This window comes from Carassius carassius, chromosome 34, assembly GCF_963082965.1.
Source record: "Carassius carassius chromosome 34, fCarCar2.1, whole genome shotgun sequence".
NCBI classification, from domain to species: domain Eukaryota; kingdom Metazoa; phylum Chordata; class Actinopteri; order Cypriniformes; family Cyprinidae; genus Carassius; species Carassius carassius.
This window is the reverse complement of record NC_081788.1, coordinates 18,423,428-18,434,752: the sequence shown is the minus strand read 5'-3', so window position 1 is coordinate 18,434,752 and position 11,325 is coordinate 18,423,428. Positions and strand designations below refer to the sequence as shown.

Genomic DNA, 11,325 nt, shown 5'->3' with positions numbered 1-11,325 from the left:
TAAAGAAAGGGTTCTTTCTTGTGAGACATTTTGAAGGTATCTATGGCTTATGCCACTAAAAATAATTGTTTAAGATTAAAATACTTTTCTGAAATGAATCTCAGTTAGGCCATCAATTAGGCCCTCCTGTGGTCGCATCAGTCTTCAAAATAACAAAACTAGTTCCGTCGTACAAGGTAAGGTCACACGGCCCCCAAATTTTTTACAGGGCCAGTAGTGTGATGGATAACGCGTCTGAATACGGATAAGATTCTAGGTTCGACTCCTGGCTGGCTTGTATCTTTTCTGCATTTGTTTAAAGCAACACTATCTAACTTTTGGCGCTGTAGTGGTTAATAAACAGAACTGCACGCGTCCCGTGTAAAAACATTAAAACAGAGGCTACTTCTCTAAGTTTGTCTATGGTGATTCATGCAGGTAATTGTTACTCCACAGCAGTGACTACCAGACCAGGCTACAATAGTCCAAACAAAAGCACTTATTATAGGTTTACTGTGGTGAATCGGCATTAGACAAAAACGTGGTTTTGAAGATGAATTCATGAGGTATTCGCTCATACATTTTGCAAACTTTATTTGATCTCATATACTACATCAAATTGCTTTATTTTAATACTTTATTGTGACAACAAAGCAGAGTTTACAAATTTGTGAATTAATCAGCAATCAATCCAGTCCATATAACAAAGGCTGACAAACCAAGTATTTTTCTGTTAGTAGCATATTTCATAAGAGAACAGCTTGCTGAGGTTCTTCCAAATGCTGGTGAGGTACTGTGTACAGCAACTGGTCTTCTTGTCTTCAACAACTACTCTGCATTCTGTGCTCATTCATACTGGGAAACAGTAAGAATATTGTTAAAATTCAAATGTATTCAATTTGTAATTAGTAAAGATGAATATACATAAGCTCTGAGCATAACATTACATCAAAATCCATGCACTCAGGAACATTTTTACATGGTTTTCTCTCTGTTTGTGTTTCCAGATTGTCACATTTAACATGTGGATTCCCTGCAAACATAGTGCGGTCTTGGGAGCTATGGGAGATAAATAAAAGCAATAATAATATTTAATAATGAATAATGTATGCTTCCTAGGACTAGATGTTACGAATATTTAAATATTTAAAATGATTGTGAAACAATGACCAACCTACAGTGCAATGAAATTGCATAATTATATGATTTATTATAGACAAAGTCTTATTTCAGTTAGTAGCATGAAATGGTTTTCTCCTACCTGTATGAACTGATGTCAGCAACACACTTTCTTTCTCTTATTTGTGTAGAGTTTGACCCACAATCAGGTGTGCAATAACTCCACTCACTCCACTCTGACAAGACGCCTTTCACTGAACACAGTCAGAGAGTTATTTGTTACTTTACACCTACAAAACCTTACACCTGCAATGGTTTGAAAAATCCTCATTTTGTCTGAAACTAGGAACAACCATCATCTAGCATCATCATTCACAATTTGTTTGAAGTGCACAAACTTTAAGCACTCGATTTACAAAATGTGACACATTTTTATGCTAAACAATAAAAATGAGCGTGCTTTGCATTTGTGTAGCTTATGCTATTTGAATATGCCTTCTATACAATAATACAACCCAATGCGAAAAACAGTACAACCAAAGTAGTAGGTAGTATGTCCAAAATTGTAGTATTCAAAAAACAGTAGACAAAAAGTGCCTGAATGACCTACTACTTCTCTTGAGTTTCTGAAATGGGCATCCAATGGACACTTTATTGTGCCATGAAGCCACAGAAGAGTATTTGTAATGGATGTAGTATGTTTGAGTTTTGTTCATACTACCCATATTCATACTATATAGAGCATAATTTTTTATTTTGTAAAATAAATTTTAACCAAATGATCGAAAGAAATGCAATTTCAAACAGCTATGACTTTAGTTTGCACTCACTTTTACAGCCTTCTATGTTATAGCACCTGCCATGTTGAACAATCTCTCCATCACATGGGGTTCCATTGTATTTTCTATCCACACAGTCCCTCTCCCTCCTTCGTTTTCCCTCCCTGTTTATGCATTTGATATTTCTAGTGGAAGGTGGTTTACAATCTCTCCACTCTCCCCATTCACTCCACATCCCATTTACTGAGAGAAAAAGACAAAAAGAAAAGTGTTCAATTGTAAACAATAATTTTTTTAGATAAATTTAGTAGGGGTGTAACGGTACGCAAAAATCACGGTTCAGTACGTACCTCGGTTTTAAAGTCATGGTTCGGTTCATTTTCGGTACAGTAAAGGAAAGAAATGGAAACATTAAACTGCAGGTTGTTCATTATAAACTTTTTTTAACAATTTGTTTACACTTTTTTTAAATACTTTTTAATAAAATATATATAAAATTAAAAAAGAATAAGAAATAAAATACTGCTGCAAAGTTCTCCACTAAGTAAAATACTCTCAGTCTCAAACCAATATCATATAATAAAATATAATGAAAAATATAAATAAATAACTATGATTATAGTGCAGCATTATGTAGGCCTGCTCATATTTAAAAATATATATATAACTTTTCCAAAGTGTAAAGTTGCAGCATCAACAGTTTCAGTTTTTAGACCTGCTCAGATTTCGTTATTGCGTTGGACCGATCGGAATTAAGAGCAAAGGTCTGTTTAAATGCTGACGGGAGCTGCGTTTGAATTACAATCGTTTTTTTTCCTAGTTGTAGTGATGTTCACACTCGCGTGATGCCTTTTGAAAACATTAGGCCGGTGACACAATGGCATATTGCACCTGTCAAACATAGTCTATTTTGCCGTCAATACTGTTGACGGTGTCCTTTATCAGTAGGCTTTATATTTATGCTCAACATGAAGTATAGATATTGTTGTCGTGAAGACAAGATCCTGGTCTGTCGGCGGTCTCCCTCTATGTCACCTACAGTAGCAGCAACGCGCCAGCGCCGTGTCAGGCACGATTCTGGTGTGTAAAGACACAGAAAACGCAAGGCAGTCATCACGCAACCTGACACGCAGCAGAAACGCAACGCTCACTCCACGCAGCAAGTGTGTCACCGGCCTTAGAATCAGCTGCAGGGCGGGATTTGCGCTGAACGCGGAAACTTCCGCCACTTAATATGTTCGTTTGGAAACACGAAAATGTACCTATGTTCCACGCACGAAATATTGCATTCGGTCATTCGGTACACATGTGCACCGTACCGAAAGCCCTGTACCGAAAATGGTCCGGTACGAATACACGTACCGTTACACCCCTAAAATTTAGCATTCTGTCACTATACTTACTTGGACAGTTGACAGGAATGATGCAGATACCAGTTTGTTGCTCTTCACCTCGACACTGTTTTCCACCATGTGCTGGTTTAGGAGAATCACAAATCCGACTTTGAGTCTGTTGACCCACTCCACACGTCACAGAGCAGGGTGTGTGACCTGCCCAAGAGCCCCAGTTTCCATCAACTGTGAAGCAGAGAAATAAAGTTCTTGTTACTAAAATCCTCTTGTATGTTTGGCTGTTTTATAGAAGAAAACAATGTCGGACCTGGGCAGAACGGTAGACCGCTGCAAAGGCGGCTGTCTGTGTCAGAGCCCTCGCAGGCATTGCCACGTGGAATGGTAGATGGAGTAGGGTTGGTGCATGTTCTTTTACGAAGTTCATTTTGAGGAATGCGTCCTTCATAAAAACAAGTAACTGGACATGGACCCCAACTTCCCCAACTGGACCAACCACCATGAGCTAGACATCAAATGAGAGCATGTTCTTAATTTTCAGTTTCTTCGGTAAAAAAAGAAAATAGAAAACTATGCTTACTCGGACAGATTATTTCAGTGGAGCAAGGGGTGATTTCTTCTTCTGCACCACTACAGGAGCCCCCACATTGTGGAATGGGTTCAGAACATGTTCTTCGCCTTTTTTTAATTCCATTGCCACATGTGACTGAACATAGTTGCCACTTCCCCCACTCTGACCAGCCACCTTCCACTGAACAATATATATACAGAAACATGAGAAAGGACATAGAAACCTCTATGTTTAAATGTAACAGTTAATTAAATGTTCTTTTTACCTGGGCAGCAATCTTTTTTCACACATGGTTTAGTTTGAACCTTTCCCAGATTTTCAGGATCTGGGCAATTGCCAATTCCGTGACACGATCGTCGCCTTTGACTGACTCCCTCTGTACAACTCACTGAGCACTCGCCCCAGGGAGTCCATTCAGACCATGCCGCCCGCCTGGAGGTCAACATTCAACATTTAAGATGTTTCTAAGTGATGTGCTTTATGCATTTGATCTCATTTATTTCAGTTCAGCTAATTCAGTAGCCTTCAGAGTTAAATTATCTGAAACATGAAATGATGATTGGTGATTTTTTTCACAAAAAATGCATAACTATTTATAAAGGTTTCCACAAAAAAGGACCATTAACATTGCATTATTTTAAAGTTGTGATTTAATGGAAGTAGCAACAGATCATCTCTGCCATATTGTGATCTACATCAGAATGCTGGGGCGGACTGGCCATCTGTGTGATCTGGAGAATCACAGAATGGCTGGTACTCCAGGACGGCCGGCGGGCCAGCCTACCACCCACCACGCACGCAGTCATCACCTCATTCAGACTATAAGTCGCACCTGAGCATAAGTCGCATCAGTCCAAAAATACGTCATGACGAGGAAATAAACATATAAATCGCAATGGATTGTAAGTCGCATTTATTTAGAACCAAGAACCAAGAACCAAGAGAAAACATTACCGTATACAGCCGCGAAAGGGCGCTCTGTTTTTTCAGTGGTAGACTACAGGAGCACTGAGCAGCATAGAGCGCCCCCTCGCCACTGTAGATGGTAATGTTTTCTCTTGGTTCATTTCTCTCGGTTCATGTTAAATTAATTTTTATAAATAAGTCGCACCTGACTATAAGTCGCAGGACCAGCCAAACTATGAAAAAAAAGTGCGACTTACTGTATAGTCCGGAAAATACAGTAAGTATGGAACATGAGAGGAGAAAGAGTTACTTGCTAGGGATGATTTTTAATGATTACAGTAGTTAAAACAGCTAAACTTCAACATTTTAGCTGTAAAATGCCACATGCAGTAGGCTAGCTAATATTAAGACATATTTTGTGCTTTTACTTTTTAAAATGTTGGTAACGTTACAGTTAATGCTTACAAACTTTGAAGATTTTGAATACAGAAGTTACATTTGTAATGGTGTATTTTCATTTAGATGTGGTATTATTATTTGTGTAGTAAGATTAATTACTGCATAAATAAATTAAGATTATTAAGTAATAAATTCATTTTAGGACAGCATGGAATAGATTGTATAATATGCTGTTATAACAGCATATTATATAATCTATTCCATGCTATCTTGGAATAAAACCTGTTTTTTTTTTTATCCATTTCATAATTTGTTTATTCAGGTTGATCTTAGACCAAGAGCAGAGAAAGACACTCACTCCAGCTCAACTTTAAATTACTTTTAAGCGCCCCAAGTCAGATTTTTTTTTGTCAAACCACCCTCAGAAGAAGACAAAATACCTGACAGTACAGAGAGTGTTTAAGTTGAGTGTTTAAATCAACAGTACACAAAGATGGCGCAGACAGACTGTTTTCGAGTTTCCGCGCGCCGATTGCTTTGGGCCGAGTTTAGTCAAAGTCCAGGGCCGTTTTTTATTCCCAGTCCATCCCTGTCAGAATGTAACAGAAAAAATGTAGGGAGGCGACTTGGTTGCATTGGCTGACGGTTGGATGTTGAGATGTGCACATTGTGGGCATGTCTGCATGTAATAAGCTTCATGGAAAAGTTTACTATGTTAGGAAATAGTTCTCCCATCTTAAAAGTATCATCTGTTTAATAAACAATAATGTAGCTCAATGTGACATATATCATAACAGGTTTTTGGACATGAACATTATAAGTATCACATCAATGAAGCTTACCCACAGGACCTACAAACACCATCTGCTTCTTTGAAGCCATAGCTGGGGTTCAAGCAACAGTCTTCTTTTTCAACCTCACCCAAAAGATTACCACATTTCCCACTGGACAGGGTAAATGATGAAAAACACTCCACCTTCTGCGAAACTTGAGAAACAAACCAAATTAATGAAATAAAATACTTGTTACACTTATTGCCTGATATATGTTATGGCACAGATGACCAGGATTTATAAATAAACAAATTTTATTATTCTGTTGTTTCATTAAAGATAAAGATAAAGTTGCTAGAAAAAGTTTTTGAGAAAGTGTTTGGTAAGCTAGCCATATTTTTGCTTAATATTCATTTAGATATGACCGAATAATTATATATTGTCATAAAACATTTAAAACCTGATTGTTGGACGCAAATCCCGAGGAGCACAATCCCCAACACGATCAGATTCATGGCTGAATCAGTGACAGAAATGCTTGATTCTGAAAGTGGAAGTACTTGTAAATAAAATTAATGCAAGTAAAAACATTTAAAAATTATGACTAGCCAAAACAAAAACTGAAACTACAAACAAATGTGTGTGTGGGTTTTTGAGTAATATAAATGAATTGATCATACAAAGTAAGGGTTCAGAGGTTCATACGTTATGAATTTAATATTTGAACCAATATAAAATTTAGCCACTTACCTTACACAGTTCCCTTTATTGTGGCAGATTTAGAGACTGTGATAGAGAGTGGTGTGTTTCACCCTGCCTCAACAACCCAAGAGAGCTGTTTATAAAAACAGGACATTTTCATTGTGAAAGAGGTTTCCTGCTTCCTTTATTCCATAATGATTTTGCAGATTCATCAGAATTACTTGCTGGTTTGTAAAATAATCAAATAGTTTCAGTTCCACTCCTTCAAGAGTTCAGCGCAGTTGTTGAGCACAGTTACGTCCGGTCAAAGCTCTTCTCTAAATTCTTTCAAGTGTCCTAACCCACCAACAAGCATATAACATTATTTAAGATAAAAACGGCATAATAGCTGAATGTAAAACAAACTTATGCGATCCTTCCAAGTGTGTGTGTGTGTGTGTTTTCTTCCCTCTTTTAGGGGTAGTGGTAGGGGGCGTTCAGTACAACAAAAAATATCTCAACAAAAGACCTCCGCAGGATTTTTCCATTTTACATAAGGGTAAACAGCAAATTAAAAATTTCAAATTTCATTAGAAACTATCATTAAAAACATTCTGTCGTGTCAAAACTTCTGATCAAAAATCAGTGGACTAGCTTATACCGGCATTTATATATATATAAACCGGTGGGCCGGTCATTTGCGACGCATTTTGATGTTTCCAAATGGCCGAATACAAACCACTGATCAAAAGCCCAACATCCAGCAAAGCAGGAAAGCATCAAGTCTAGAGAAGAGCTTTGACCGGACTTTCACTATTGTAAGTTAATGCTGTTGAATAGAGAAAAAATAGACTATATTTTTCATAAAAAAAAACTTAATTCTTAAAATTGCACCTAAGTACAAATCCCACACTCTCTAAGTGTCCTTTAATTGAAAAATATGCATTTGCATTCATTCATGTTTGCAATAAAATTTTTGTTCAAAAATTTAAGTAAAAAAAAAAAAAACCTTTATTGACTGATGTTTCATAGACGTTCATATGTTATGCTTTCAAATTTCACGTATTTTCACCTCCTAAATTAGCCTTTTACACTATACTTGCAGTCACAATTCTATAATGGTACGATTTACTCAAGCCAATGACTTTTTTGTATAGGGTTTTACCCTAATGATGACGTAATTATCTTTTGACTCCCCGGACAGAGGCACCTTGAAAAAAACATCAGTTGTTGAAGATATATGAGCAAAAATACAATGAATTACAAGGCTATAGGGAACTGTTTACTATTGCAGACATAGGCCAATATAGACTGAGTTTTTAATTACATTATTTGAATAGGCCTATAGTAAGTTTTGAACTAAAGTGGGTCGGTCTAAGGCATGAAACTTCAGGGCTGAAAATGATTATTATTGAGTCACAGTCCGGCCCTGGACACAGGGCACATTCAGCTCATTCTGTTCTCTTTTTCTCATGCCACATATCCGTTTTCTCACATGATTTTGTACAGCTCAGAAGCAAGAAGTTAATATTAAGTGACTTGCATCTTAGACACTGTATTGTCTGTTTTTGCTCTATATCACTAATGAAAAATCCAAATAAACCCACAGCGGAACTGTGGCTCATCTCAGGGCAACACCGGTGTTCACTTTCTGAATGAATCAATATTTTGAACAAGCGAATGATTCAGTTAGGCTATATTACCCACTCATAAAATCATCAGTCACTTTGTTCCTTAATTAATCAGTCCTGTGAACAAATTAAATGATTCTATGACTCATTTGAGACAGTGCACTGTAAAATCTAATAAGTTGGGCTTACTTAAAAAAAGCATGCAAACTGATTGCCTTGAAAAAACTAAGTAAAGTGAAATAGGAATAGTATGTTGTACTGACAAATGCTTAGTTAGTATAGTTAACTTACACAAGAGTTCTAGTAACTAAAAAAGAACTGTAGGGGGTACTTGATCCTTTCATTTAGGTTTACTCATGACTTAGTATAGCTACTCACTGACTCCCAGAATGCATTGCGCAGAATAAATTATGCAGTTGCTTTGTTTTAAAGTTGTTGTTTTTATTTGACAATTTTATTTGCTGTCTTGTGTCAGCAGTAGCACAACAAAAAGAGCAAATAAAATGGCTATTGTTACAATTAATGAAAATAAATTAAATTTAATTGTTACCATTGTTGTGATTCACATGATGACTTCAGCATATTACCACTCACTATTTAAGGATTATATAAAAAGCATATCAAGGTATTTATGAAAAATAAAATCTCAAAAAGGTCATTATTAAACACATACATAAAAATGCTTTAATTAAAAAAATAGGTCATTTTATAAAAGCAACCTATTTATTACTTTTCTTTGAAATCAAATAACTCTGATTTCATGATGCATTTCTCCATTAATAGAGAGAAAATTATAGTAACATAAATGAAGTTTCAAATGCCCAACCAAAGGGAATGCTAATCACTATAATGGTGAGCTAAAAAAAAAAATATGGCGATTAGCAACATATTAGTGCACTGCTGCCTCTCACTGGTTTATTAATGTCATTGGTTCCTTTGTGGCTACTTGAATATTTTAAGTAAGTGTCACTCAAAACAGTAAGTAAATTGTTTTATTTGCCTTGAAAGTAGCTAAAACTTAATAAAACCTAGTAAGTATAACGACTAAGTAAAGATAACTAATTAAATCTAAGTAAGGTAAACTATTGGATTTTACAGTGTGGCTTGTCACCACCTTCTGACAGTTTTAGTTTCAAAGTTAAACATAATTAATTTTTTCTCCCATATTTTTTTCCATATTCCTATGTTCAAAATGTTATATTGAAAACATTAATTTCATAACATTATTTATAAAATTATATTATTTGTTTTAAGTGCATTTTAAGTGCATTCATGCCACCCTTGCATTAAACAGTAAACATGTATATGTAAATATATCTAATTCTACTTAAGATGTTTTTTTTTCAAAACATCTTAAGTGGCATTTCATATTGACATGTTTGCAGTACATTAGCCGGCACTGACAACAAACCACAGCCAAAAAGAGAAAACGTCAGCTACATGAAATGACAGCTTAGTGGTTTTTCAAGCTGAATATTGCACAACCATATTTTTATGCATTGTGCAATCACATTTAGGTTCTTAGCAGATATGAACTAAAATATCTATATAACTATGGTTAATGTTCAGTTTTGGGAAGGTTTCTTTGGAAATGTAATAAGTTACACATTACAAATGACCCTAATTAAAATGTAATGAGTAATGTAACTGTTTCATTTACTTTATTAAAGTAATGGAACTGATTACATTTTATTATTTTTTATTACTTTTCTACATTTCTAACGTTTTCAACATTAGTTAGTCATATTCAAACATTTAAACCAGGCAGGGTTAACCTTCCATAACCTTACAAGGTTAACCTACATTCACTTTTACTTATTTCAGAAAAGATTTACAAAAATTTCACTGACCAACTTAAATGTATTTTGGAAATATAAGAAAAGGATTAAGGATATGAAAGGATATGAAAAGGTTATAGAGTATCCATTACAGAATATCACAGTAAGCAGGTGAATTGGTAATAGGTGAGGGTGTTATTCTGGGTCTTTGCATGCAAATCTGGATTATGGCTCATCACTTTGAGACAAATTTCATGAGAGAAGTGTCATTAATAATGCCAAATGCCAATGCCAAATCACAAAGAACTGAGGTATTTCACCAACTACTATACACATAATTGTGAAAAGACTCTCAAGTCTGTGTAGGGCATGGCAGGAAACCTCAGTTGAGTATGCATGACCTTTGAGCCCTCAGATGACCTTTGAGACCGTCATTCTGTGGTGTTAAATATAACCATGTGGGCTCAGGAGTACTTAGAAAAACCGCTGTCACTTAACACAGTCTGCTGCTGCATGAATAAATGCACCTCGAATCTATAGGAGAAAACTATACACCAATTATGCAGTGATGCTGCTGGGTTCTCTGGGCCAGAGCTTATCTCACATAGTCAAAATGACAAATGTGTGCTGTGGTCAGATGAGTCCACATTTCATCTGGTTTCTGAGAAAAATGGATGTCGAGTTCTCAGTCCCAGGGATCCAAGGGACCATCCAGACTTTTATGGATACAGGGATGCAGCAGAGCAAATGGCATGAGTGACTGGCATATTTGCAAAGGTACCATTGACATGGAGGTATATATTGAAATTGTACAGAGACATAAATTGCCAGCAAATCCTGCCTGCAGTCTACATCTTTCTCCTTTTGAAAATATCCAGTCATGAAAAGGAGAATCAGAAACTGATGATAACAGACTGCTGTGCATCAGAAGTCTTGTATCAAGCGAGACGGAATGAACATTTTGCTTGCAAAACTTTAACAATTAGTAACCTGCATTCCCAAACAATTTAAATGTAATTAAAAGGAAAGTTGATGTGACACAGTAATAAACTGTCCCAGCGTTTTTGGAGTATGTTGCAGCCATCAAAATTAATATTTGCAATATTGCATATTTACAAAATAAAATTACGTTGTACTTTAGTCAATTAAATAAAGAGAATGAACAAATAACATATCGTATTCTTGATTTTATGACGTTTCACAAAATGTCCCAACTTTTCTGGAATTGGAGTTTTAATTAGTCTGACTTTCAAAATCCTTTATCACTTGAATAGGAAATAAAACGTTTTCAAATAAGCAAGCGACATTGATGTCTCATACTTTAGAGTCAATGCAATTTATGAAATAAATCAATGAAATA

At 35.8% G+C, this 11,325-nt stretch overlaps 1 protein-coding gene across 2 annotated transcripts; it reads right to left on the bottom strand.

Moving 5' to 3' along the window:
* Positions 1 to 602: 602 nt before the first annotated feature.
* LOC132114615 (properdin-like) lies at positions 603 to 6,710 on the bottom strand. Of its 2 annotated transcripts, none has more exons than XM_059522827.1 (11): positions 6,631 to 6,710; positions 6,336 to 6,412; positions 5,945 to 6,089; positions 4,063 to 4,229; positions 3,807 to 3,977; positions 3,537 to 3,731; positions 3,281 to 3,454; positions 1,929 to 2,120; positions 1,241 to 1,352; positions 927 to 1,038; positions 603 to 834 (listed from the first exon to the last, which is right to left on the bottom strand). In XM_059522827.1, the coding sequence occupies exons 2-11, from the start codon at positions 6,388 to 6,390 to the stop codon at positions 826 to 828; spliced, it is 1,332 nt and encodes a 443-aa protein (XP_059378810.1). In that variant the 5' UTR covers positions 6,391 to 6,412; positions 6,631 to 6,710; the 3' UTR covers positions 603 to 825. The 2 variants fall into 2 exon arrangements, with proteins under 2 accessions (XP_059378810.1, XP_059378811.1); XM_059522828.1 differs by having other exon boundaries at positions 6,336 to 6,419; positions 6,626 to 6,688.
* Positions 6,711 to 11,325: the final 4,615 nt, after the last annotated feature.